Raw genomic sequence first — 27987 nt, 5'->3', positions numbered from 1 at the left:
GTGGCTGCTGTTATTTGAAGCAGAGCTGCTGGGGGTGGCTGACACAGTATTTATGGGTGTTTTGTGGGTGCTGAATGGCAACTCCTTACCAGTGATCTGCTCCCTGTGGTGGCTCACAGGTCATGGCCTGGACTTGGCTGCACCTCAGGTGGGTGGCAACAGACTGCAGGGTGAAACACCAGTGCTACAGACCAGCCCAGCCTCTACCAGCAGGCATGCAAAAATATGATTTTTCTGTCTTATCAGAACAGGAGGACACATAAGGATGTAATTTCCTCAGGCTCTGGCTGGAGCAATTGAAGGAAAGCCCTCTCCTCTGTGCTTTATGCTGCCCCTGCTACCCTTCCCTCCCTCTCCACTACAGCAGGGCAAGCACGTGGTGGGCCATGCTGTGAGTGCCAAGGCTGAAATGATCCGGGTTAAAAATAACTGTGTAAAGAGTTAAAGGGTGTATTTTAAGCCCAGATCATTTCAGTGATCCAGTTTACAGCACAGCCCCACAAACTCACACAGGTGCAGGGGAGGGGGAAGGGGGAAATGAAAGGTCAGGGGAGAATAAGTGGTTGCAAAGATAAGAAGCTCAGGGCTTATGAAACTGTCCCCCAAAAACACTGACACCCTCTTGTTTTCCTCTAGCCATACTGACAACTCCCTTCCCATGGTGCAGCACTGGGTGCTGAATATCACCCTTTCTGGATCAGTAATCAAGACTCTAGCCCTGAGCCTTGAATGCCTCATTGTATCTGCCTCTGAGACATTGCATTTTAAATTGTTTTTGCCTTATTTGCTGTTGCTGAGGTAGATTGAGTGTGAAGCAATGAAAATATCACAGGGGAGCTTTGCTGCGCTTGTGTGAGCACAGGATCTGACATGATGGGCTGGTGGGAGAACAGGCTGCAGGGAGTCATTCCTGTGAAGCTTTTTTGAAAACAGGACATTTTCAAAACATGGAGATCAGGGACTGGCCTCACAACCATGTCTAGATGCAGCTGCATGAGAATTGGGCTGATAGTTGCATAGGACCAGAACCAAAAATTGTGTAGCCATCACTGATTTCATAGCTGCTGAATACTCCAGCCTTGCAAGGTGCTGTGGAGGTGTTGCTTCTCAGATAAAAGGTGACCCATCTGGCCAAAATGTCCTACCTGCAAAAGCAGATGTGTCAGAGGATTCTGACTCATTCTGGGAAGGAGATGAGGGAAGTATGGATCTCTGCTGTTATTCAGCAGGTATTTAGCCAAAACTCTGCACTGAATGACAGCCAGTAGAACTTTCCTCTCTTCAGCAGTCAAACCAGGCACATTATGGGACATTTCTGTGGGGACCTAGTGGAGCAGGTCATTTCTGTGGGGATCCAGGGGACCCAGGCAGCCTGTGAGAGGAGCAGGATCTGTGCCAAAAGCAGTGGCTTTCTTTCACACAGTCTGCAGAGTCAGCGGTTGGTGGGCAGTTCTGCTCTCACAATAGAGGCAAGGACTCCCATGCATAAGGAAGGAGAGGTTTGGGGGGATCAAATTGGCACATTTGTACATCAGACACAGATAAAGGCAGAACTTTCTTCCCCAGTGCTAACAGGGACTTGGCTCAGTTTTAAAAGCAGATGAAGTAACATGGTTTTGAAAACCATTTTCAAATTTACTCAATTTTATAAACTTATTTGGAAGAGAAAAGTGAAACAAACCTCTTACAGAGAACTTGGTAGTTGCACTTCCCTCTTTTGCAGACAGTGCCATGCTTACATTGATGGTACAATTAAATTCCTGTTTACAGCTCTGTCTGACATTTTTCAGAATATACAATGCTTAGACCCTTTTTTATGGAACAGTAAAAGACCTCAGAGTATCAGTCACCAAGTTACTGATGGACTAAGCCTTTAACCTTAGCTCAGTGGTTTTAGCTCATGCAGGCTGACCATGCTTTTGTTCTGAAGAGGAAAAGAATCAGCAGTTGACTGCAAAAAGCACAAAAAACATGTCTGAGTAATTTCACCATTATAGAAAAAAAACCCCAAAAACAGAGAGAGAGGAAACAAACAGAGCTACTTCTTATAACCATTTAGAAAAGCAGTGGTGGGTTATTTCACCAAGGTGGGCAGCATGACCAGGAATGGGAAAGATTGCAGAATTAATATTGTGGGGCAGGACAGAGCCAGCACTGAGCTCTGGGGTGAGAGGAGCAGAAGCAGATATCTTAGTCTTAGGTGTGGTAGAGGCTGAGGGCTGGTTCATGCTCTGGGTTGAAAGTGATGAAATGAGGCTTCCCACCTTCCTCACAATGGTGGGAAGGAGGAGAGGGAGACTGCCAGCCCAGCTCCCGGAAGTCAGAGGAGTGACGTTCTCCTTGCAGTGCGAGGAAGGGAACTTTTTACACCCAAATACAACACCTTCTCTTGACCAGAAGACACAGAGCCTGACACATCACCTGGGGCAGAAAAAAAAGTTGTAAAAAAAAGCTGGATACAGCACAGCAGTGTAACTGCCAGAAGGGATCTGAGTAAGGATCCTTTCCTGTTCTTTATTTTCCGTAATGGGAGAGTCTGCAGCTGGCAGTTTCTGGAGGACACAGCCCCGTGGGCTACTGGTGCTAATCTTAGAATGGCATGTTCAGTGCTTCCTGCGCCCCGGCCCCGCACCCCGCGCCCGCAGGAGCCGCCGGCACAAGACACCCATGGAACCGTGCTGGCCTCGCAGCTCTGATCAAAGAAAGGCAGCTGTGTTTTCAGACTGAAGTGAAAAGAAAAAGAAAGAAATGAAAAATTCACCCCGAAAACAAGAGGTCAGAGAGGCCAAGAGGAAGTTCAGTGTCTTTTCTGGGAAAAAGCAAAGGGCTGTGAAAGAAACTCTTGGAGAAAAATGGACTCTGAATGAGGCAGCCTTTCTGCCACAGACAGAGCACTTGAAGCTGCTCAGCTTCAACTGAGTCCTTACTTCAGGTGTCCATTCTGCCATGCCCAGGTATCCTGGGAGCTGATACGATGAGCCAAGCCTCTCAGTCCATCCTGCATTCTCCAAGTTCATTCTTTGCTCCTTCCCCTTTCCAGCCTGCCCTCCCTTCACAGCAGGAAGACACAGCCTGCATCTTGGAACTGGTGTCCCTCCCCACTTAGCCCAGCCATCATTTTTCATGTACAGCAGGTTGCCCTGCTGATCTGCTTACCTCACTCTTTCTTCCATTCCATTATCTGCCACTTTCCCTGCCTCTATTTACTCCAGTGAAAGGTGAAAAGATGAGGGGAAGGTGCATGAAGGTCACTGGGACGAGACAGCTTGATATGACTTCCTTGGATTCAGGAAAGCTATTCCAAAGTGTATGGAGAATTTTACAGGGAATGGCAGACACCTACAGGGGCTTGTGGGCCTGGGAAAAAGAAGATAACATTTATTGGGACTATTTATTTACAGCTTTCTGAGAAAGGGAAAGGTTTCTCTCCACGATGCAAACAAAAACTGCGAAACGGAAAGGGTACTGAGGCAGTGGGGTGAGAAGTGTGGTGCTGGTCATGGGTTCATGGTGGTGGTACAGGAAGCTATGAGGTGTGAGGTTCCTTACAGATGGTTTGTAGCCTGGTTTCTTGTTCTGAGCTCTCCACCTCTAATAGAATCAGGCTTGTTATTCCTGATTGGAATAACAATTGTTGGTTAGTTGTGCTCAGTTCCTCTGGTTTGGTTTCCCCAGCATCAGATACTAGAGATGAAGAACAAAGGTTTCCTTTAACAGCTTTGATTTCAAGGCTTTCTACTCACACTGCTCAATAGACACATAGCAAAGAAAACAAGGTGAATGTGGGATGACACCAGGGCAGTGTGGTGTGGGAAGAGCTGCATCATCCAGACTCCAGCACAAGGTTTCTGCTTCTCAGCCTGATGTCGACCCAGGGGAGGGGAGGCTCCTCTCAGCCATGGTATTTCCTCCTTCCCCCCCACGCACCTCAGTATTTCACTGAGAAAAAAGCAGAACAGCAAGGGACACGTCTCCAAGCAGATGTTGGCTTGCTGTGAGGACTGGGAATGGCTTCTCACAGCAGAACCACTGGAAAAGCAAGGCTGATGGTGACCAGGGCAGTAACAAGGGTATGAGAGGGATGAGGATGTGTATGAGAATGTACATTACTGCCTGTTCCATCTGCTCGCTGCAAGGATAAAAGGAGCAGACACTTGGCCTGAGACACCTGGTTTGCTTCCATTGAAAAGTACTGAGTGTAGGCTCTTCAGCTGGAGCTGAAAGGCTCTGCATGAATTACTGATTTTTTGGGATATTTGAAAATGCTGCTAAATCCTGTCTTCCAAAACCTCTTGCTCTCAGGCTGGCTGATTGATGCCAGATGTGAGAAACTCTGCTTCAAGTCCTTGCTTACTCTTGAACTTTGTAACACATACGCGGGCTTGCTTTACCCAACCTTCACTCACAACTTCTTGTTCCTGGTTTGTCAGAACAGGCCAGCAGAGACCAACTCAGAGGTGGACAAGTCAGCATCACCCTCAGTGGCTCAGCTAGCAGGAAAGTTCAAAGAGCAAGCAGCCAATATCCCTGGAAAAGAGGTAAGGTGCTCTGCAGCCATAAGTATGGAAATCGAATGGGAAGTTAATCACTTGTCTCTTCCTCCTGGAACATCAGTGATCTGAGCATGAATCCACCTTGATTTTGGATCTGCACAAAGGATTCATCTCACTGTGCAATGCAAGCTGTGGCTGTATCTTCCATGCATTGCTGATGGGAGGATGAGTGTGTTGCTAGAGCCATGTCTTGGGAGAGACACTAACCAAGACATTGCAGAGCTTGGTAAGGTGCACAGATTTACCCTACAGCAGCAGACAGAAGTGCATGCATGTCCTGTTTGAGCTGGCTTTTGTGGGCAGACAGCCGCAGTGAATAATGAAATAGCCAATATTGATGGGAAAAGAAACACACAGCAGATGATGCAGTGTAGCAGCCGTGATGCAGCAGTGTAGTGGCATGTCATTAGCACCTCGTCCACAAAAGGAAGTTTCCTCCAGGTTATCACTTCTGTGTAGGTCTGAGAGAAAGCTGCCTCTTAACTCACCTTCACTGCCTCTTCCCAATTATATTTCAGACTCTGTGCCTATCTCTATCATGCTGAACTCTATTTTAATGAAATTCCACTATGCCAAGCACTGCCTCACACGCTGACTTTCTCCAGCTAAGCAAAACACTAGAATTCCTCTCTTAGGAAGAAAGGAAAGTCAGGGTTATTTATGAAAGGAGGACATTTTCAGAAAGCCTCCTCTATCATTATGCCTTTTTCTTTTAGAAACATAAATGTTTGCTGGTGGCCCTTTTCAGGCACCTTTTGAAATGGAGCTGCTCCCTTCTGCCACTCAGCTCTGGATCCCAGCCTGGCCTTAGGGGATTCTCCCTGTCACCCCTCCCATCCTTGGCTGGATGCAGTGGTGACCTCTGCCCTGCAGGGGCTGGCATGCCACCATCTATCAGAGTTTAGCACTCCCAGGATGGGAATAGCCAGTCTTTTCCCAAGCACTATTCTTTTTTCCCCGCCAGTTGCCAGCACACCACTCTGTCTGTCCCATTACAGTAATTTCCTCTTTTGAAGGTATGGGATTTAATTGCACCAAGTCCCTCACCCTTCAGAAGGCAGAAAGTTCCCAGACCTCTCCTGTGTTATCTGCAGACCTCTGCTGCTCCCAAGCCAGGGCAGCGTGGAGGGGCCTCACAGTGCAGAGGAACTCATTTTCTCCAGAGACAGAGGAGTACAAAGTTTCCTGTCTTTTCTCTCCAAGCCATCTGTCACTTCCCCAACAGCTTTCTCAGGCTGGCTTCAGATTAATAACCCAAGGGATGGCCTTAACCCTTGCTTGGCCCGTGCCAGCAGAGAGGAATCCTGTCAACCAGGGAACCTCTGTCACATCCACTGTGGCACAGCGCAGCATTTCATGTTTGCAGAATGGTGGGGTTTCCACAAGACGCATTATTGCTTCCTGGCATGACACAAGGATAAGGGTAGAGCTGCCCTGGGCTGCTTAGAGATGCAGCAGTGCCATGGCTGGGTGCAGCACCTCCAAAATGTACAGGTCCACAGGACATCAGGTCCACAGATCCTCCAATACAGCCAACTGTAGAAAGGGCAAAGATGCCATAATCCAACTTTTCACATGCCAGCCTGTGAGAAGATAACAAAATTATGCAAATACTTTATTGTGAATACTATCCAAGATTACAGATATTAGCCAGCTATTTTGGATTTTTTTTTTAACACATGAAAAGTGTGTTAACAGCTTGGTAGGAGACTACAAACCTGGCATAAAAATAGAGACAGCTTGGCTGCAAGACCAGAACAATAGTTATGTGCTATGTATCCCTTCCTTCCTAGGGAGCTCTCTCTTAGTTCTGAGAGTCCAAGGACATTCAGAAGGAATCAGTGTCCCTGCCATTAAATTGCCTTGTTCCTTCTCTGGAGAATTTGTTTCTTAGTCAAATTTAAGGTTGCAATTGAGGCCTTGTTCCTGTGTGCTGCTTTTTGTCATTCAAGAGAAATGAATGGGGCTGACATTTTGAAAAAGTCAGAATTCTACTTTTTGCCCCGGAAATATATCACACATAAAGTAGGAAATCGTGAACCAGGCAGCTGAGACTCATGGAGAGGAAATCCTGGTAATGACAGGAAACAGAACAGTAACAACCTCTCCAGTGTGAAGGGGTTTCCAGGAGGATGCTTTGCAGGCAAAGTTTCTGGGAAGGCTTCTCCACCCTCCACAGCTTAGAAGAGTGTCTGTTGCACAAAGAAAAAGATACAAACTACTCTTCCAACAGTAGGACTGGGCTCTAGATGCCACAAGCACAGCCATGTGCTAATACCATCTTTTGCTGCCTTTGGATGACTCATTTGGGCAGGCTGAGCCCTGCCTCATGAGCAGGTCACTCACACAGCATGCCCTTTAGTGCTTGAATTTCACTTCCTTTTTAAGAAACCCGATTTCCCTGCTGCTGAGTTGGTTGTTTTCTTCTCTTAGGTACCACCACATAAGCCAACTCGGAGGAAACCACCCTGCTCCCTTCCCTTGTATTCCCACAAAACTGAGACAAGTGACAATGATGAGCAAGTGAGTATCAGTTTAATAGGGGGACAAGGTCTTTCCTCTCTGCAGCCTGTTCTCTCCAGAGACATGAGTTTGGAGGTGGCAGAGAGGTCAGGCTGTGCAGTCAAAGCCATCAATCAGGCAGCAGCAAACCTGCCCCTGCTCTCACACATGTACTGACCCAGAGTCAGCTCCATGCTGTTCCCTGCTCCTGCAGCATGGATGCACAGCCCATTGCTACTGCTTTTGTTTTCACCCTTGGCACACTGATGGATCCATCCAGTTACCACTGTTGAGGTACCACTAGTATTTATTAGATTTGAACAGGGAGCACCCATGCTGTTTGTTGAGCATAATGGGGTAATAGTTCTGCTCATGAGATTTTTCCATCTTCAGAAAAAGGGAGTAATTAATCCAGAGTGAAGGAAGGGCTTGTTGGCAATATCCACAGAATATTTCTTTAGGACCCTTGAATGAGCAGGTCCCAGTAAGCTGGCTGCTACTTCTGGAATTTTACATTCAGGCCCTCTTTGGTCACTTCTGTCCTTCAATATTTCAGGATATGAGGTCTACCCACCAAATTTCACATTGTCACCTGCCCTTAACAAGCAGGTAGTTCTTTGTCCTTCTTATCTGTGAGCTACAGGCTCTTGCTGCCTCCATGCCAAAGGAATATGAAGTTTTAAAATGTTAAGATTCCTTCCTTTTCTGAAAAAAGCAATATGCCCCTTCTCAAAGCAATGCTCTCTCTTTCTCAAACTGCTTCCAGCCTTTTCATAGCTCTACCTTTCCTGCCATTTAGGCCCTTCCTGCTTATACTAATTGGATATCCTTTAACTTGGTTACTCAAGTGGTGGCAGAAAGTCTTTCCCATTACAGAAAGTTCACAATATTTGCCAACATTCAGGGTTTAAGAGGTAGAATTTTAATCTGCCTGGTCCTGAAATAATACCAGGGGAAACTGTGCCACAGGCTAGATACCTTAGTGAAGGCAATGTAGGAGCAGAGCCATTCCACATTACCTAATTCAGACACTTCAGACAGCAGCCCTTTTTGCCCAGAGAGAGGTACATGTATGTAGCCTTAGGATGGCTACATAGCAAAAGGAGAACGGGGTCAGGAATGAAGAAACAGAAACTTTTGTGTTGGAACACTATATGAAGCTTAATTTGCTTCCCTACAAGCAGTTTCTGCTTATCTCTTCCAAGTTTTCTGTCTTTATTGTATTTCCTCTTTTTCATCTACTACACTGTGACATTCTCCTGTTTCATTTTATTTTGTAGAAGCGGTCGCCAAATGCTTGCCCCATTCCCAAGGTCAAGGTGAAAAGTTCCCCCATGATTGAAAAGCTGCAGGTAGGTCCTGGCAGAACCCACATGGCTTCCCCAGCAAGTTAAAACTGATTGGCATTGGTCACAGCTGCTTCCCTTGCAGAGCAGCCAGAGGGGAAGGGGATGCAGGAGCCAGGGGTGACAGCCAGGTAAACAGGGCCTCACTGGGGAGGAACCAGCCCCACCACACACAAAGAGGAAGGCAGAGCAGGTTGGTAATGGTAACAGGCACCAGAAGCAGTCCAGTGATCCGCAGGTGTGCCCATAAGCATGCCAATGCAAGGATCAGGATGATTTAGATCTGTGGAGTACATGGCTGGGCATGGGCATGGCAGCAACGCTGCCTGAGCAGGGGCAGGAGCCTCAGTTAAAGTGCAGCTCTTGAGAGAAAGTGAGGAAAACCCTGGATGAGACTTCCTCCAGCTCTTCCCTCACAGCAGTGTCACTCACTTGAGTCCCCTGCACTCCACTGGGGAGCTGGCCTCAAGCACAGGCAGAGACAATCCTGGCAGTGGGGCGTGTGCTCCAGGCTCTGGCTGTCCCATCTGTGTGCCTGGAAGCTCTGCACTGCACTTCCCTCATCTGGATTCCCGCAGCCACACACATCCCAGCACTTCCTGCCCTTTTAAAGCTTCTGTTGTGCCTGATCTGCGCTGCTGAGAGCAGCTCAGCACTCGATGGCCTGAAGACAGAGTGCCCTGCCCCTGCCAGCCGCCTGTTCCGGCAGCACGTGTCACTCCGGAGCGCCTGGCCACCCTGACACAACCTGAGCCTCTTCATAGCTCTGTCCCTCCTGATGCACCCAAGGACATTTGCCTGGGGAAGCTTCCCAGTGAGAGGCCAGCAGGAAGTATTTTGCCACAGTTAATCACAAGCTCACTGCTTTCCATGGTGTTCTCACAACTGCACAGGTCATTCTACAAGATGAGGCTGGAAAATGCAAGCTCCAGTTGGGCACACAGGGGATGGTTTAAATCTTGAACCATTGCTGGCTGCTTGTTCAGATTTTCTGCCAGCTCAGCCACTGCAGACTGTGGTGTATTGGCTGGGTCACTGGAAAATCCCAAAAGGCTTCACGATGACAAAAGAACGTGTCCTGAGTTCCAGCTGCCAGGGAAAGACAAATGTCCAGTCATCTCTGCCCAGACTTGTTTGTTGACAGTGTCACCAGGAGAAACCCACAACCAGGAGGTTTGTGGCATGTGACAGCTGAACGATGTGGCAGGGCAGGGGTTCCCCTGTGTGGCTGTTGTGTGTAGCACACGCTGCTGTCCCGCATGCCCCTAATGGGCGTTTTTCATTGCAGGCCAATCTGGCTTTTGCTCCAGCTGCTCTGTTGCCGGGAGTGTCTCCCAAAAGCCCTGGGATGAAAGTCCTGGTTTCTCCGTTCAGCACGCCTCCCTCAACGCCCACCAGCCCAGGGACTCAGTCCCAGCCCAGCGAGACGCCCGTCAGCTTTGATCAGCCCCCGGAGAGCACCCAGCTGCAGTTCTACAACAAGGTAAGGTATATGTGCTGGGATTTCTCCATTCCACAAGGCTTGCTTATTGCTTGGGGATGAAGAGGAAGAGGAGGCTGAACCCTTAGCCCTCTGTAAGATTGTGTATTTGTGGCCAAGAGAGAAGATTTGTGCAGCAGGTTCCAAACAGCCTTTCAGTGCAGCTGTGTGGAGTCTCCTCTCTGTCTGCCAAGGAGCCTTCCCAGCCCAGTGTGTGAAGGAAGGGATGGAGGGACAGGACCCAGTCACCTCAGCTCAGCAGTAATGGGGAGCCTGGTGCCAGGGGGTGCTGTGAGCAGGTGGTGCCACATGCCAGCAAATGTCTGAGGTGACTGAGGCTCAGTTTAGGGAGCTACACAGAGCACGGCAGTTTCTCAGGTGTCACCAGAGCGCTCAGCACCTAAGTGAGGAGCTGGAGCACAGACTCCTTCCTCAACCTGCCAAGAGCAGAAAAGGCTGGTACATCCAGTGGCATTTTCCTCTGTTGTGCTTTCCTGCTTTCCATTACCCCTCTCTTGACTGCTTCGATGTCTGCTTTTCCTGCCTCCCAGGTGCGGACGCGAGGATCGATAAAGCGCCGGCCTCCCTCCCGGAGGTTCCGAAGATCTCTGTCCGAGTACGGAGACGGGGAAGATTTAGGGGTCAACTTGTCCTCTCCAGAAAATGGTGCCAGGGAAGATGAGGTCTTTGGGCCCAATGGCAAGACAGAGGAGGTGGAAACAGGGAGCAAAGAGCAAAAGAAATGGGCAGGGTCTGATGATAAGCCAGCATCAAGGACGGGATCCAGCAGATCAGAGGATGAAGAAAAAGGGAGCAAAGAGCAGAAGAAACAGGCAGAGTCTGATGAGAAGCCCTCGTCAAGGAGAGGATCCAGTAGATCAGAAGATGGGGAAAAGGGAGAAAAACAGGCAGAGGAAACTACTTGCAAGAATAACACAGGGAATACAAAGGAGGAGGAAGTGTGTCATGATGGCCCAGGAGAGGAGAACTCTCCTCAGCCTCCCTCTGGAAACAATGAGATGTGTGACAGTTCCCAGGGGGAAGAGCAGCAAAGCACTGCCTGTGAACAAGGAAAGGGAGACAAGGAGAAGGAGGAAGCTGAAGCTGAAACAAAGGAAAGCAGTGAGAGCACAGATACACAGAGAACATCAGACACTGAAGAAACAGCACTGGCACCTGAACCACTGCAGGATGCAGTGGGATTAGGGACTGCCAGTGAGCCTTCAGTGTCAGTCACGCAGGACCAGGGCACAGCGTAGCTGTGACACACAGGTAAGATGGGCCAGCGTGATGGTGGCTCCTGAGGCACCTGAGGGTTTTGCTGTTTGCAAAAATGGCAACTGTGACAGAACATGACAATGATTTTGCTGCTCCCCATATGTCAAAAGCCTCAGATCTCAGGCCTGCAGAGACTGTGAAGAAGGGTACTCAAAACAACCAGCTCTCCTGGGTGGTGTTACAGAGAGGATGGAAAAGAAGCAAAGCTGATTGTGGATTCAGTCTAATGGAGAGGCTCCGCTCACCAGGCACCCTCTGGCATTGCTGTTTTGAAAGCAATCTGAAAGTACTTGCAGTAAAATGCACATTTCCCCAGCAGTAGCCATGCATACACTATATCAATATGAATATTTATATGTGTGCACACGTTGTATGTATACATGTGTGTATATATATATATATATATATATATATATATATTTATATATATATTCCCTATGTGTTTAGCTTGTTAGCTTTGCCAGCAAACCCAGGGCACACCAGTTTCATGATCAGCTCTGAAACTGTGCAAGCATGGGCCTTTGCCACTGAATTAAAAGAGGATTTCCACTGGCTGAAGCAGGCCTTGTTCCATGCATCTTCTTGTGTGTTCTGTAACCACTGATGACATAGCCACAGATGCCTGAGGATGTGTCTTGTCCCACCTCAACCACCTCCTCTTCAAATGCTTCCTTGGTTTGGCAAGGAGCAGCTGAAGGAAGGATTCCTGTGGTCCGGCTGCAGCTCACCTTTGCCTCCTAGCACAGAAACCACCAAAGTACCCCCAGGACTTCCCAGCACCGTCTTTGCTTAGACCCATGATTATTTTCATTATTTCCTTACTTATTTTCCCCTCTCAAAAGGACACACCTAATCAGGGCAGAGGAGACAATGTGCGGATAGGAGCCATCTAACCCAATCGAGATGGAAGCTACTGGAAAACCTTCAGTGGCAGGAGAGGAGCAGATTGCTGAAATTCCCTGAGGTCCAGACTCATCACACAGCTGAGTGGCCACTTGCTGGCTCTCTGCTTTGCACCATCATATTTTGGGACAGCTGGAACAGGAGACTGTTTGCAGTCTCTTCGGGGTTCAAAACGCAGGTGTTGGCTGGAGTTCCTTGGTGTTATTTGGGGACTGAGAGACCTGATAGTTGATGTCATGGAGCCAACAGCCACCACCACTCACAGTCCTTCTGCTTCCTCATCCTCCTACAAAATGTCTTTTTCTTCTCCCCTGCATTGGTCTTAGATGAAGTTCATCAGTTATGTACATACATGCATGTACGGTGCCTTTTTGGTAGCTTCTTTTAAAGGACTTCGGGTTTTAAAACTTCATTAAATAATGTTTTAACAATAGGAAACATATTATGTTTTCTCCATATGTGCTATATGGCAGACAATGTGAACCCTGAACACGGGGAAAACTTCTAGAACATTGATCATAAAAATATATAAATATAAAATATAAGAATAAAATCCCTTTGAAGTGGGGCTGATCTGTGAAACAGCCAGCTGTGGTAGGCTGGTAGGTCCTGTGTGCTTCAGCTTTGGGGTGCTTTTAGTGTGGTGGAAAGTGACAACCAGCAGATTGTATGCAAAGAAAAGTTGTGCTGAGTAGGTCAATAGGGCAGGTTCTCTTATCTGGCTCTGGGCTCCAGTCCAGATTTAGAAGGGCTGCTTGTCCATCAGTCTTTCTCACTTCCAAACCCTACCCAGTCTGTTTTGAAACTTCTGGTGTGTGGCCACCAAGAGGCACTCATTACAGAAAGCATCCCAGCTTCCTGGAAACAGCCAATTAATTTTGTGCAGGTCAAAGAAGAAGTCTTAGCTGGCTGAATTTCCAGTGGCATTGCCTGGGTGAATTGGCAAAGCTCAGGCAGCCAGTCCCTCCAAAGTACTTATGCCCTGTACTAGATTTGCATTCACTCTTGGACAGCTAAAAGTCATGGGCTAGCAGTCACTATGATTTAATTCTGGAGGATATTTGGGGGAAGATGGATGTCAGACCCTCGCTCGACCTGTTTTCCTGACAGCAGTGCCTGAAGTTCTGTTGGCCACACAGAACAAAATGTCTGTACTGTGACGTGGACTGAAGTCACATGTGCTGAGAGCCAGCAGTACTTGCCCTCCTGAATTATCACGGGCTTGTTGGCAGACACGACCTCCACACTCTTTTGAGCCATGCTGTGGAGCATTTTTGCCTTTGAATCCATTTTAACCTGCTTGCTCTAGCTTGTGTTCCAGGGCAGGCTGCAATCGCTGGCTGCCCCCTGTTTCTCCTCCCAGCACAGTGTCCCATTGGATGCGAGTGGTTGTACCTTACTGTACATACAGATATATGTGTGCCTGTGTAGAGAACGTGTATGTGTGTCCCGAGCATGGGAATGGAAATCCAAGGGAGAAACAGAACAAATAAATGGTGGAATAAAACCAAAGCAAACCAAAAATCTCTGTGTTTTGTTTTCTCCTGGAGAAATGAAAAAGGAATGAGAAATAAGGAAGAATGGACAGAACTGGTAGCAGCAGGCAAAAAGAGGAGTGAGAATTCCACTGGCATTAGGACTCCAAAATTTAATATCAGAGAGCAACTACTGAGCAACAGGGAGGAGTAGGACTTCTTTCAAGAAGTCTGGGTTGCAGAGGCGTGGAAAGATGAGGATGTCAGGAAGCATTAGCAGCACAGAGCACATCAGGGACCAGCGGGATTCAAAGCAGGAGGGTGCTGTGGGCTCAGAACCTCAGGGCGATGCCTGCGGCTCCCGTGGGCGCTTGTCCTGCCCGCGGATCAGCCCCGGGAGGCTCCGAGCGCACCCGGGACATGCGGGGACCCGGGGCGACCCCTCCGCACCGCCAGGGGGCGCAGCGCACAGCGCGACTCGGGACGAACCAAACCCGCTGGCGGGGGGAGGGGGGGGCGTTGGGTTGTTCCATTCGTCCGCCTCCCCATCCCCTGGGAACGAGCTCGCCCGGCTTCCAGCGCCCTCGCTGGAAGTGCAAGTCGGAGTGCAAGTGGGAATGGGAAGGCTGGGTTGTTCCTGCGCCCTTCGGATGAGCGCGGGAGCGGGGTCTGCGCGGGGGAAAGCAGCGGAGCGCCGCGCGGGCCGCTGCCGCCCCCCCACCGCGGACACGCGGAGCCGTCGCTAACGAGCGGAGCCGTAGGGTCGGGGGAAGGGCGATGCCAGGGATTACCCTGGGAAAGGAGACGGAGGGGGCGAGCAGGGAGAAACGGCCGCAGGCCCCGCAGTTCGGGAAAGCAGCGATAGTGTTCCGGAGCGCTGGGCAGAGCCGCTGGCCGTGGTCGGCAGGGACAGACGCGCACAAGCACTGACGCAGCGGCCTGGGCGGGAGGAGGCGGGACGGCACTGAAGTGCTGAGCTGGGAAAGCACCAACAGAGCGGCTCGTTGGTCTAGGGGTATGATTCTCGCTTCGGGTGCGAGAGGTCCCGGGTTCAAATCCCGGACGAGCCCGCTGGGAAGGGGAGGCGTACGCCCCCTTCCTGTATTTTGCCGCCGCGGGGCCCTCCTGCCTTTTTGCGCCAGCGGGACGGGCGGCGCGGGGACGGCGCTCGAGGCGGTACCGTGTGCGGAGCTTGAGCCGCTCAGAAGGGCGAGGAGCGGCCCCGCAGTTGCCTCCGTGAGGAGGAAAGTGGGGGTCTGCCTGGGAAAAAGAAGAGTAGCGACGCCCGGTGCCAGAAGAAGAGGAGCGGCCGTTCGTTGGTGAGTTCTTAAAGCTTTTTCTTGATCTAAAAAGGAACGAGTGGGTCTCGTTGTCAGTACCCTCCGTGCCCCTTCGCTGTGTGCGGAGAGGGAAAGAAATAAAGGAAGAAAAAAGCAGGGCTCGTCCGGGATTTGAACCCGGGACCTCTCGCACCCTAAGCGAGAATCATACCCCTAGACCAACGAGCCGCTATGGAAAAAGCTTCCTCTCCCCTGCACAGGAGCGCTGTAATGGCGGCCCCGGCCCCGGCCCCGGCCCCGGACAGCTCCGGCCTTTCTCAATTCCCGCCCCTGCCCGGGACAGCTCGGACCTGTCCCAATTCCCGCGCTGCTCCGGTTCCTGAGGGGGCACAGGCGCTTCCCCGTGGCTGCCGGCGTTCCCCGGGCTCCTGACGGGCACTGCGGCAGCCCTGTCTCCCTGTGGGTGTGAAAGCTGCTCGAACGCGGCGAGCCATCGACCGCGGCGGGCAGGCCACAAACCCCAGCGCGGTGAGGGGAAATTCGTGGTTCATTTCCATAATTTCAAAGAGTACCACAGCCGAGTAGAGGTAACGTTACATTCCTAAGTTACAGATTATGATTTTATGCAGACCTGCTTAAACAGAGATTCTTGGAACCCTGATGTTGGTCAGGGTGGAGGTCACTGTTACCTTGGCTTTTACCTCTCTACAGTAACAGCCTCTAAACTAATTTTGCCTATAGTCCAATATATTCCAAGAAGCTGGGGGAAAGGTAGGAGGAAGAGACAGGAAGACAAATTGCTTCCATTTTATGTGCTTTCTTATGTATCAAGGTTATCAGGAAAGGTTATCATGACTGAAATTGTTCCTTAGCATCCATTCAGCACTGGAATAGCTCATCATTCCTGTCCTTTTCCATCCTAAGTTTTCTTGAGAACACTTATCTTTGTATGGTTGGTTATCCAAGACATTCTTCTCAATCAAATCATGAAAAAGCCAAGTTATGGAAGACAAGACTGAGAGGGGATCTCGTCAATATGTATAAATACCTCAAGGGTGGGTGGCAAGAGGATGGTGCCGGGCTCTTTTCAGTGGTGCCCAGTGCCAGGATGAGGAGCAATGGCCACTAACTAAATCACAAAAAGTTCCACTCAACATGAGGTAGAACTTCTTTATGCTAATGGGCCAGAGCACTGGAACAGCTGCCCAGGGAGGTCATGGATTCTCCTTCTCTGGAGACACTTAAACCCCACCTGGACATTTCCTTGTGTCATTTCCTCAAGGTGACCCTGTCTTGGCAGAAGGGTTGGGCTGGGTGATCTCCAGTGGTCCCTTTTAGCCTCAACAACAAAGACTCTGTGAAAAATAGTTCCCAAACTCTTCAAAGCCTGTATGCAATTACTGTGCTGCTGCCAGCTCTTGAGTTTTGAAAAAAACCCTGCGTTTCTATTTAGCCAAAGTAAACATGAACGTGGCATTATCTGCTAGTCACAGTTTCTCCCAACTTGCAGAAGAAAAAATATTGCTGTAAGGGACACACAATGCTTTCTTGTACAAATAGAGGCTGGTTTTTTTTTCCCTTTTTCTCTCATGTCCTTCTATTACTAATTCAAAATGAGTGTGTTGGGTGGGATATTTTTTGCAGGAGTGCATATCTTTGCACACTAAACAGTATATACTGTACAATTCCTCTAGGACGTACAGAGATGCAGGCTAAAGAGGAAACAATCAAAGCCATTAAAAATGTAAAATCAGTCAAAATATATTTTCTTCTCCTCCTAGAAGTTATTACCCCCTTTTTTTTTTAAGCACCAAAATCCTGCAAGCTGTTAGAAACCTCTCCAAAACAAAGGATAATAAGGATAACAAAGGTTGGAATTTCTAACATACACAGTAAGAAGGAAGAAGATGCAATATATGTTCCTTGGGACAAGTTAAGTTGTTCCAGCACCCTGTTTCATCTCTGGAAGTAGCAGAAGAGAATAATTTGATCATATCTATCTGGGTAAAGAATTTACTGCTGTAAGTAGACCAGATACTGTCCCAGGTGTTCTCTGCACTGAACATCTGTGTTACTACACAAGAAACAGGGAAGTCAGGGCTGTTCCTGTGGCAATGTGATCTCAGCTCTCTCAGGGAAGGTAAGGGCTGTGTGCGGCCAAATCAGGTTTAGTACACAAAAAGGGAACATGTGAGCTCTGTGAAGGACAGTCAACTTGAGAATGAGAAAATGTAATTTAAAAAAAAATTGTTTAGGTTTACTATCTTGCAAAATTACCCAGAAGAGTGAAGCTTGGCCTCTTCAGAGGATTGGACAATTTTAAACTGTGCAGTACTGAAGGACCTGGAGGTGAACAGTGAACTCTGAGTACTGAGGTGCTTCCATGCTGGTAAGAACACTTCCAGCCACCCAGGAGAGCTGTAAGGTTGGGCAGAGCTTCCATGGAAAGGAAGAGCTCAGAGGAAGTATTGAGGAAAAAGGGCTTGCAATGAAAGTCTTATCACTGCCTATCAGTTTCTGCTCCATTTGGAAAGCAGGTGTATTGATGAATTGGATAAAGACCCACCCACAAGGGAAGACAAATGAGGTGCCAACCAAACAAGGTGATATTTCCCTGTAATACAAAGAGTTGCCTGTGTTGTTGATATTTATTCCCAAGAGGTGCCCTGGATTTCTGCTAGCCTGGGTTTCTAGAAAACACGTACAACAGTTAGATGAGGAACATGCTCCAGAGCTTCCCCTTAGGGTATAAATAATGGATGCACAAGCTGTTACACTTTAAATCCCATGAGAATTTTAAGGTGCTGTCTGGCATCACAGCTGGAAAGAAAATAATCTGCCTGTGTTTTTGCAGGCTTGCTTTGTCACAGCCCTCCTCAGCATGGCACACGGGGGCCTTTCCTGTGGCCTCTTTCACCTGCAGATGTGATGAGGTGTCCAGGGAGTGGCAGAGAAACTGGTGGCACAGGGAGCTGGGCTAGGACCAGCATCCACGGAGCACTGGGCATGAGCAGAGCACCCCCCAGGCTTCTGGAGGCTCAGGGAAGCAGTGAGCAATCGCCCTGAGAAATGACTCAGCTTGTGCAACTTCTTTAGAATGCGTGGTTGGGAAACACGGCACAACAAAGAGGTTCTCAGGAGCAAGGAGGAAGAGGGAAGGATGAAAGCTTGGTCTCAGGGAGCGTGTAGCAGCTGGGAGTCCAGTCAGCAAGCCGAGGGAAATTCCAAGCAGGTATTTTCAGGCACAAGGCAAAGTGAGATTGGTGCAGCAGGAGAGCTTCTGAAGGAGCTTGTGCTTACAGGCAGTGCACGCCGAAACAGGCTCTCTGAGTTAGCAGGGAACAGCAGGCAGGATTTCCGTGGAGGCAGGAGGAACCACCACTGTCTGTGCTCAGAGCTTGCAGCAGTGCTCTCCTGCTTCCCTTGGGACAGACCGGTGCCATAACGTGCACCCAGGGGAGCTCGAGGCTCGCAGAGGGGTTGGGGCACTCCATGAGCACCAGGATCTGCTCCTGCTGCGACTTCTCTGCTGGAAATTGGACCAAATGATGCACGGCAGGAGACTTCCATAGCCGAGAGTGCTGGGACACCACACCACACCACGGTGATGAAACCTCTGTGGTCCTGGGTCACCCCACAGCTCCTGGGTGATCTTGGCTATGGGAAGCACAACTCCACCGGAGTGACTGTCAGTTTTGTGGCTCTCAGAGATTGTCCGGACAGGTTCGGTGCCAGCTGGAATGGCTGGTACCCTGTCTCCAAAGGCACTTGGATAAGTTTCCTGCGGTGCAGGGTAACTGTTGGACAGCGCCAGAGCTCACTCTCAGCTCACTCTGTGAGGAGTGGCTTAGGGAGCTGGGGCTGCTCAGCCTGGAGAAAAGGAGGCTCAGGGATGACCTTGTTACCCTCTACAACCATCTGAAAAGAGCCAGGTGGGGTTTGGCCTCTTCTCCCAGGGAACCAGCCACAGGACAAGGAGGGCATGGCCTCAATCTGCACCAGGGGAGGTTGGACACTCAGGGGGATTTCTTCACAGAAAGGTTGATGAGACATTGGAATGGGCCACCCAGGGAGGTGCTTAAGGAAAGGCGGGACGTGGCAGTCAGTGCCGTGGTCAAGTTGACATGGTGGCGTTGGGTCATAGGTTGTTCTCGATGATCTCACAGGTCTTTTCCGGCCTCAGTGTCTCGGCGGTTCTGTGATTCAGCGTTTCTGTGACCCCCGGGAAGCACCGGCCGGGAGCGGCCCCGCGGAGCCCGCGCCCCCCGCACCACCGCCGGCCCGCCGCGGGGGGGGCGCCAGCGATGCGCCCGAGTGGGGGGCGGGACAGCGCGTTCCCTGCGTCCATCGGTCACCTGGACTTGACTGATGGATCTCTTGTCCAATCGCCTTGGAGCAGCGGGGCAGGGCGCGGGCGGGGCGAGCGGGGCGCGGGGGGTGTGTGTGAATGACAGCAGCAGCAGCCAATGGGTAGGCGGGGCAGGGGGCGGGGGGCGGGCCCGCGGGCCCGGGGGCGGACAATGAGGGCGCCGCGGGGAGGCGGCGGCGGCTGGAAGATGGCGGCGGGAGGAGGCAGCGAGGGGCGGCCCTGCGCGGCGTGGCTGCTGATCGCCGCCGCCGCCCTCACCGCCGGTGAGTCAGGGACCGAGGGAGGGCCGGCCGCCGGTTCGTCCTTTTAACGCCGCTCCCGGGGCTGAGGGCGGCTCCGCGGGCAGGGCACGGCTCTGCCGCTCGCTGCCCAGCCGGTTCGGAGCCGGGTTGGCGGCGGCCGAGGACCCCAGTCCTCACCGGGGGAAGGGTCGGTGTACCGGGGACAAAGCACCCGGGAGCCGGCGTGGGCAGGGCAGGGGTGCCGCGGTGCCAGGGCAGTGGTGCGCGGCGGCCCCGTGTCAGCGCTGGTTCCACAGAATCCATTAGCTTGGAAAGGATCCCCGAGATCATCGAGCCCGGGCGGGGAACGAGCACCGCCGTGGGTTCTTCGCCCCGGGGACGCGGGTGGCGTTTGCTGGGAGAGCCACGGGGTGACCGAGGAATGAGGACGCTGGGGTTGTGGTAAATGACTTGATTCGGTCAGTGGTGAAGTATTTGGGTGGAGGGGGAATCGTCTCAGCCGGATGACTCGTAAAGGTAGAGAATAAGTGCAGAATCGCTGAACGAGTCGGGTTGGAAGGGACCACGGTGGGGTCATCTGGTGCAACCTCCCTGCTCGGGCAGGGTCATCTCAGAGCACATGGCACAGGATTTCGTCCAGATGGTTCTGGAATATTTCCCTTGAGGAGTACAAAGCGGTGGAGCGGTAGGAATGGCAAGAGTGATGCTTCACTCCGCTGTGGCTTATGTTCTCAGAGGGCTGAAGGTTCCACACATCACTTGGACTCGACAAGTTACACCCATTTCTCACGCCAGCTCACTGTGTGTGCATGCTGGGCATGGACAGTGAGGGAATATCCAGTATTATACGTCCCAAATATCCAATGATGGATCTTTTGGGCTGGCAGTACTTGCTTAGTGGGTAAAACTTTGTGAAGTACCTCAGTAGGAGGCATGAAGAAACCTGATGCCTCCTCAGTTCACGTGTCCAGAAAACTGTGTAAAACCGTAAGTCTGTCTGGGAAGAGGTTTATTAAGAAACTGTGCTGAGTGGTACGGAACTTAAAAAATTTATTTCATAGAATTTTAGAATGGTTTGGATTGGAACAAATCTTGAAGATAATTTTATTCCAATCCCACTGCCATGGGCAGGGACATCGTCCACTAAACCAGATTGCTCAGAGCCCCATCCAGCCTGACCTCAAATACTTGCAGGGATGGAGCATCCGCAAGTTCCCTGGTCAACCAGTGCTTCCCTACCCTCACAGCGAAGAACTTCCTCCTAATATCTGATTCCTAGTATTATTCCTCTTCCTAAATCTATCGCCGAAGGGCATTGTTTGCATTTGTTTAAGATGAGTGCATTTTGCAATAAAGAAGTAGAGAATGCTTAGGCTTCCTGTGTATCTTCAGAGACAGACTTAGTATTTAGGATGAAGTTGGTAGATGTGAAATATGCATATATTACAGTAAAACTGAGATCTTTGGAAACACATATGGAGGTAAGAGAAGAAAGAAGCGTATTTTCCCCTGACCACAAGAAAAGGTACAGCTGCAGTAATGCTAAGGGTAGGTGGGAGTAGTAGATCATTGTAGAAGGTCTGAATTTATTCCCGTGTTGGCTTCTTCTCTCCTTGCACATCCTTACTCTTCCTGTCTGCTGTGAAAAGCAAGGTTTACATCTTTACCTGGGAATAGGTGATCAGAGTGCAGGCTCTTCACCTCTTTTGCACACCCAAAGAAGTTTGGTTATGGAAAGGAAAAGATGACCTTCCCCTGAGTTTGGGGTGCTAAGGTGTCCTGGGTAATCAGTGCTGTGTGTGCATTTCTTCTTGCCTGTGTCATTCAGGCTCCTGATTTTTTTTCAAGGGCCATCTTCCCATTCCCTTTCCTCATGCTGGATTTTCTCCTCGTGAGAAGTTTGGAAATCAAAACCTGCCTTTTTTGGCAAGGGCAGGAGTGGTGTTTGCAGAGGGCTGCGCTGCTCCCTCGCTCAGTGTGGCGTGTGGCTGGGTGATGTGCTGCACACGTGGCTGCCGTGCCTCGTGCCTGCTCTTCTGCCTCTTCATATGCTCTGTGGCAGGTCTGCTCCTGTGGCCAGTCACCTGCAGTGAGACAGAAATATTGCTTAGGGTGCCCTGCTGTGCAGGCCCCATTAAACACCACAGCCTGCTCTGCCAAGCCTGGTTGCTTCACAGCTAAGCACAGATAACACAGTTCTAGGCTTATTTTCATATGTGCCCCTGCATGTGTGGGTTAAGAGTTCATCTTGCTTCTTCATGCTCGGTCATCTGAAAACCGCATTGTTTCATTTACTTGTAAGAGTGAAGGATCATTGACAAATGTGCTGTCTGTGATTCTGGGGACATTTTGTAGCACAAGTAGTTAATCTAGGTATAATCTCTTCTGTGCATGAGTGAGCCCGGAGCAACCCGGCAAGAGTATCAGGAAAATGGAGTATTTTGCAATTGTGCATTTGTAAGCCATATAATTATGACTTAAAGTGGTATCCTGCCTGTGTTTGACATGAGGGTGGTGCCTGATTACTCCTGATAGTCTCAAAAAATGTCTAGATATTTCTGGAAAGAATAATTATGATTCTTTTATTATTCTTTTTGATACCAACAAAGCTTGATCATTTTTGAAATGAATTTTCTCCTACTACCCCTTTTATACACACTCATACAAGTGCACGTGGGCACATACACATGGGTCAGTAACAAGCAGAGAATTGAGATGTTCAATAGCTCAAGTGGCTGTTACTACTTTGAGCTCACCAGCCCGTTTCAGTTGCTGCTTGAAATGTTTCCTGAAAATAACAGTGTAAGGCAGGGTTGCAATGCTCACTTCGTGCCTGTGCCAGGTTTAGTCAGAATTCCTGTAGTCACCCCCGTCAGAAGCTGTTAGTCCTTTTAAGCTCAGCCCACTGATGCTGCAGGTGGGAAAACTGCCTCGCCTGCACTGCTCAGTGGGTTCTGCAAAGGCAAAAGCTGGATAAACTCTCAGCTCACCTTGCTTGCAGCAGCAGAAAGTTCTTGAATATATTGAAAAGTCTGTACCTTAATGTTTTGGTGATAAAATGAGGTAAAATGGACAGATGCTTCTTGGCCCCAGCTATCCAACAGTCTCAGTCTCTGACAATTACTTGTGTAACTAATGGCATGCGTAGCTGTGTTGCTTGTTATCTGAATTAAAATTAATTGTATTAAACAGCAATTCTGCTGCCTGTCTGTGGACCCATCTTGTCCTGACTAGTGTTGGATATCCTGTGTCCTATACAGACATGAGATGGAAGGCCAAAAAAATGAAGCCTGTTATTGTCCCGTGCTGTTTGTCTTGAAAGATTTTAGTCTGAGTAGTTTCTAAAGACTTACTGTTTTTCTGGAAAAGTGCCATATAGATCATCATCAGGTCATGTATGCAAAGCTTATTATTAGCACCTGTAGTGGGAGTTCTCCAGGTGTGGTGTGGTGTGATGTGGTTTGGTCATGTATGGCATCCATTGCCCTTTCTACTGCCTGCGTGCACTTAACAAAATAAACAGGCTGGTATGCAAGAAAATACATTTTTTTGAACTATTGAATGCTAACTCAGGATATCCTTGGAATACATCAGAAAGCTGGAAGCTCTGTGTGTGAAAACATTAACATCCTTATGGCATATATCCTTTTGGTTTGTTTTTTTTTTTTTTAATTTGTTTTGTTGTGTGTGGTTTGTTTGTCTGTATTATTATAGTGGTCTGGATTAGTGGCACCCCACAAGAAGCGATTAGCACAATGGAGAGGATGTGAGTATCTTGTATAAGAGAAGGCTGTGCCAGGAGAGGACAAGAAGTTTTGAACTGGCTTTATTGCCAACAAAGAGACTTGGGGAACTCTAACTGCAGTGATTCACTGTTATCTCTAACAGCAGTCATGTGAAAAAGCAAGTGTTTACTGGGATTAGGGTTTAACAGTAAGCACGTAGCACAGAAGATGTGGCAATGCATCCTAAGGCAGGGTTAACAGTATTTTTTGCTGAGCAGGTTGAAGAAAGTTTTTCCTCACAATCTCTTTTATCTTTAAAGGCTCTTCTGTTACTTGTCCTGAATAAGCTTTTTTTTTTTTTAATGGAAAATGTTTATATCAAATAAATGTATTGGTACTAATCTGGGACAGAATTAATTTTGCTCTTAGCTAGGATGGTGCTAAGTTCTGGACATCTGGTGAAAAGAGCCTCGATAACAATGTTTTGCATTGATTGCTTGTTTTGCATTGGCATACACACCCCAAGGCCTTTTTTGTTTGTCACCCCTCCCCGATAGCAGGTGGGCAGGGGGTGCATGAGGATTTGGGAGGGAACCACAGAAGTCATGGTCAGCAATAAAAGCTGGGAAAAGAAGGAGGAAGGGGGCTGTTTGGAATTACAGCAATTGTCTTCCAAGTCGCTGTTATGCCTGACAGAGCCCTTCTTTTCTGGAGATGGTGAACACCTGCCTGCTGATGGAAGCAGAGGGTGATGGCTTGTTTTTTCCCTGTAAACTGTTCTAATCTCAACCTTTGAGTTTTTTCGCATTTACTCTTCCAGTTCTCTCCCTAATCTTACCGGGGCTGTGAGCGAGGGTCTGTGCAGGGCTGAGCTGCCTGCTGGGGTTAGCCCACAGTCCTTGTATATTGTTCCCTTTGGCTGCTGTGCCTCTCAGCTCCTGCATTTTTATGTATCTGTTGAGTTGGCACTTTCCACTTGGTGCTGCTGCTAGATTTTGGCTTAAAGTGCGTAAGGAAAACTGGAAGGCTGTGGTTGTTCTTGTGAGCTCTCTTTCCTCCCACCCTGCAGAAAAAGATGCTTTGTGGTACATTTACTGATGCTTTACACACATGGTGTCAAGGGGCATTAAGGGAACTTGCCTGGAAACACTGGTTATACCCTACCTTTAGTGTTTCAAAGCAGATTGAGATCCTGATCCTTAAGGGAGGGTTAAACTCTGGGGAGTGTAGCAGTTGTCAGTAGTTGGTGGCACTTTGAATTCATGAGGTGGAGGTAAATCAGGGCAGGTCATCTCCACGTGGGTGAAATGGCCATTGCTGCAGGCATTTACTGTTGGCTGCAAGCCACCTGTTATTCAGTAACTTGTTTTTGTAATGTGTGCAAGTGAAAGGTGGTGCACAGGGCTCCCACTTGGTAATAAATTCCATAAAGCTGTATGTGCAGCAGGAGTTTTGAAATCTGACTGGTTTCTCTGTCTTGAGGTGTTCAGATCAAGGTCTGGCAGGATCTTGCTTGATGGAAGGCACTGCTCCAATCCAAGGGATGGCTCTAGAAGTCACCACACTGTAAACTGGGAAAGTGATGTAGTGTGCTACAAGAAAGGCCATAAATTCTTCACAGAAGAAGTGTTCCTGAGAAAAACCAGCTGAATAGGCTCCTACTTGGTGCTTCCTAACCCTCCTCAGTTGTACGAAACAGTATACAGTGGACTGGGCTAGGGTGTTGGTCTAGTTTGAAAGAAGACAATGGTGAAAGGGCTGTTTTGAACACAGATTAATTCCTGATCAGATTCATCTTGTTCTGAATGTGCATGTGAGCTATTTAAGTTGGCACCACCACTGACAAATTCTTGTGGAACAATGCTTTGAAATATTCAGCACAGGCTTTTCCTTTTGGTTTTGTGGTTGTGCTGCTGCAGGTTATAGCTGGTTAGGAGCTTGCTCAGCAGTTCAGTTAGCAAGTAAGTGTGAGATTGCTGCAAGCTTGGTGCCAGAGCTGGCTGCAGGTGTTCAGCAGTCCATGGATCAGTAAGCAGTCTGGTCTTCCAAGGACTTTGGATTAGCTTGAACTGCTGGAGTAAGTCTCTAGTCACACCAGAACAGATTGGCTGCATGAATACCCTGTCAGCTGAGGAGGGTGGTCATTTCAATGATGTAATTTCATTTCTCTTCTTGCTCAGTTAAATAATACGATTTTATTTAACAGGTTTTAGTTGAGTCTCTCTCTTTACAGGAAAAAAATCCTGTGCTCACCTTTCAGGCTGGTGGAAATACCAATACTTGGCAAGAGATGGACATGATTTTGGTTCAGGAATGATGACAGGTGGGAGTGAGTGTTCATGGAATGCTACTAATACCTTGGATGGTTCAAAGTGCAGCTTTTGCAGATGTTTCTCTGTGTGTATAGACTGAGTTGGTTGCAGCTTTGTGGATTGATTACTGTAAAGGGGTCAGGAAAGGGGTAGCTTCCTTTGTCTGATATGTAGGCTTTGCAGTGTGTGTCCTCATGAAATTTGTGTATCCACATTCCAGATTCTACTGCCTAGTTTGTTTTGGAAATTGGTAGTTCCCATGCTGCTAATGATGGATTTTTGTCAAAAAGATGCTGCATGCCATCAACAGTTGGCAACATGACTGGTATTTTTAACATAGTTTCACTTGAGATAGTATTAGTAACCAAAAAAAGAAAAAAAGCCTGGAGGAAAGCTTTTGTTCCAGCCAGCAATATGTCAGTCTCTACTGTCCGCTCCATGGATTTGGGTTTTGCTGTTGTTTGGTTGTGGTTTTTGAGTCTACAACTTCTGATCTTTAATACTCTCATTTCCTTAGTAGTTGTGACAGTTTTAGTGGATTGCTATAGCAATTTTAGGAAATGCTTGTGATGGTGGGATGCTTTTTTTATTCTCTCTGCCATGTGTTGAGATGTTTACCCAGCTTTTCTCAGATCTTTAGTTAAGTAAGCTTCATTCCCTATTTGTGGGGAAAAATCTGGTGTTATTTCAAGGAGACTTTTCTGTCTTTTATGGCTTTCTGTAATCTGTGTTCCCATTTTCTAGCATCTTTCCTTGTGCCCAGAAAATAATGTGCTATGTTTGTTAGTGACTCTGTTGGTATTGCAAGATTAGAGGTGGAACAGCTGCCATCAGCTGTTGCAGTTACCCTTTGCACTTTGAGCAGCTTTACTTAACTTACCCCCTTTGGGTTCTCCACTCTTTTGGTTTGGCTTTGTCAACAAGAACTGTTTACTTGGGTTTGAGCACTTTTAAACTTACTCGGGCATGGAAGGAAAACCACTTCAGGGCTGTTGAGCAGGAAAATGTGATGTGTGGTTTGGAAAGTACCTGAGCTGCTGATTGGTGTCCCAGCCTGCAGCATAGGCAGGAAAGTGTTGCTTTGTGATCCCCAGGGAAAAGTACTAGAAGTAACTAGAAGTTACTTGCCTCAAGACCAAGTATCTGCCCAAACCTGACATATGACTGATGCTGTAATAGGAGCATGAAGCTGTGCAGCTACACTCCTTACTTGTTCATAGTTCTCAGTACCTTTACAAGCATCTCCATTTTATGAGATGAGAGAGTTGAGAGAGTGATATAGCAGTGAAATTATTTCCTCAGGACTGAACAAGAAATCTGTGGCCTGGCAAGGGAGCTCAGGCAATTTTTTCTCTTTCTCATGCTTCTTAATTTCTGGTTAAAGCACGGGCTTTGAAAGTAAATCTCAGCATAGGTTCTTTTTGCTGCTCCTTGGCAGAACAATGAGCAGCTCTGCGTCATATGGATGAGAACACGCCAAAAGCTGATCCTGCAGTGTGGGAGGAGAAGGAAGTACCAAAGTTTGGTGACTCTGGAGACTTGTCTTTTAAGTCCTGTCAGAGTAGGTGCATGGAGCTATGGAGGGCTGAGATACATGGATGTTATTGTCTGCTTTGACAGCTTAGCCACAGCCTGCTCAAGACTTCTCAGTGAAACTGCTTTCCTTTCACTTGGAGTGACAAGATGCTATTTTTTCCCTCATTGTAGAGTCAGGCAGAGCTTAGCTGAATGCACAAAGAGGCCAGGAGAAAGTGAATGTTGCTTTAGCAGATGCTTGTCTCTGCTTGGGGGATGAAGGTTTCCAGCAGCATGGTGACAGGAGGTGGTAGGTGTTCATGGGCTGGGTGTCATAGCTGTGCTTTCTGATTTCTGGAGCTGCAGGACCGGCTGTGTTACTGGAGACAGGAAGCTCTCTTTCCTCCAGCAGCCTGGGTTACTTGACAAGATTGGCAACCTAGGGAGATGCTGTGGCAGCAGCTAAAAGCTGTTCTGGTGAATTGGTATTTGAGAGTGAAATTTAACTCTTCTGCCTTCCTTCGAGGCAATGGAATTTAGTTTTTATTTGTTTGAAACTTAGCTGTCAAGATTGGTTGGTGTGACTCTAAGACAGTCATCATTTCTGTAGCTGGCATTGCTTTGTGTCCTGTGTAAATGTATGGAGTGCAGACATCAAGGTTGTGGTGACAGAGGGGGCTGCAGGGACAGTCTCCATAAGGAGGGGCTGGACACATGTGGCTTCTAAGTACCTGTGTCCTTATGAAATATACCATGGTTTGCTCCTGGGTGGAGCTGCTGGCATGGGTTCTACTTTTCTGTTAAGGCTAAATGATGTGAAGGAACTCTTTGCGTGGAAATTCTATCCAGCATCTGGGTGCTTTAACAGATCTTGTGCTGTTTCAGAGGAACGGTTTTGGCATGTCTACTGTCTATTAAGGCAGGGAAGCTAAGGTTTCTTCGCCAGGTGTTTTATCCACAGTGAAGAAATGGTCTGTGGGGACAGGAGTGCCTGTGATTGCAATTGG

General features: G+C 48.6%; 2 protein-coding genes and 2 non-coding genes across 7 annotated transcripts in view; 3 read left to right on the top strand and 1 right to left on the bottom strand.

Annotated features, from left to right (window-relative positions):
* RCSD1 (RCSD domain containing 1) overlaps positions 1 to 13586 on the top strand; it is a 30369-nt gene extending 16783 nt beyond the window's left edge. The window contains exons 2-7 of one of the 2 annotated variants that reach the window (XM_038146948.1): positions 4431 to 4538; positions 6987 to 7076; positions 8336 to 8407; positions 9690 to 9884; positions 10433 to 11153; positions 12002 to 13586. In XM_038146948.1, coding sequence (XP_038002876.1) covers positions 4431 to 4538; positions 6987 to 7076; positions 8336 to 8407; positions 9690 to 9884; positions 10433 to 11140 — 1173 coding nt within the window. In that variant the 3' untranslated portion in view covers positions 11141 to 11153; positions 12002 to 13586. Of the gene's footprint in view, positions 1 to 4430; positions 4539 to 6986; positions 7077 to 8335; positions 8408 to 9689; positions 9885 to 10432 lie in introns of both variants that reach the window. The other variant, XM_038146954.1, reaches the window with a different exon arrangement.
* Positions 13587 to 14535: 949 nt separating this feature from the next.
* Positions 14536 to 14607, top strand: TRNAP-CGG. Its single transcript has one exon. It is a non-coding gene; the product is annotated as a tRNA-Pro (tRNA).
* Positions 14608 to 14689: 82 nt separating this feature from the next.
* The window catches only part of MPZL1 (myelin protein zero like 1), a 42225-nt gene continuing 28927 nt past the window's right edge, over positions 14690 to 27987 (top strand). Inside the window, exon 1 of one of the 3 annotated variants that reach the window (XM_038146992.1) lies at positions 14690 to 14856. Coding sequence is in view for 2 of the 3 variants with exons in the window: in XM_038146976.1 (XP_038002904.1) it covers positions 19374 to 19449 (76 nt within the window). In the remaining variant the exon portion in view is untranslated. Of the gene's footprint in view, positions 14857 to 19350; positions 19450 to 24063; positions 25477 to 27987 lie in introns of those variants that run through there. The other 2 variants (XM_038146976.1, XM_038146984.1) reach the window with 2 other exon arrangements.
* On the bottom strand, positions 14974 to 15045 carry TRNAP-AGG. Its single transcript has one exon. It is a non-coding gene; the product is annotated as a tRNA-Pro (tRNA).

This window comes from Motacilla alba, chromosome 1 (genome assembly GCF_015832195.1).
Source record: "Motacilla alba alba isolate MOTALB_02 chromosome 1, Motacilla_alba_V1.0_pri, whole genome shotgun sequence".
Taxonomy (NCBI): Eukaryota; Metazoa; Chordata; class Aves; order Passeriformes; family Motacillidae; genus Motacilla; species Motacilla alba.
The sequence above is the reverse complement of the archived record's forward strand: the minus strand, read 5'-3'. Positions and strand labels throughout refer to the sequence as shown.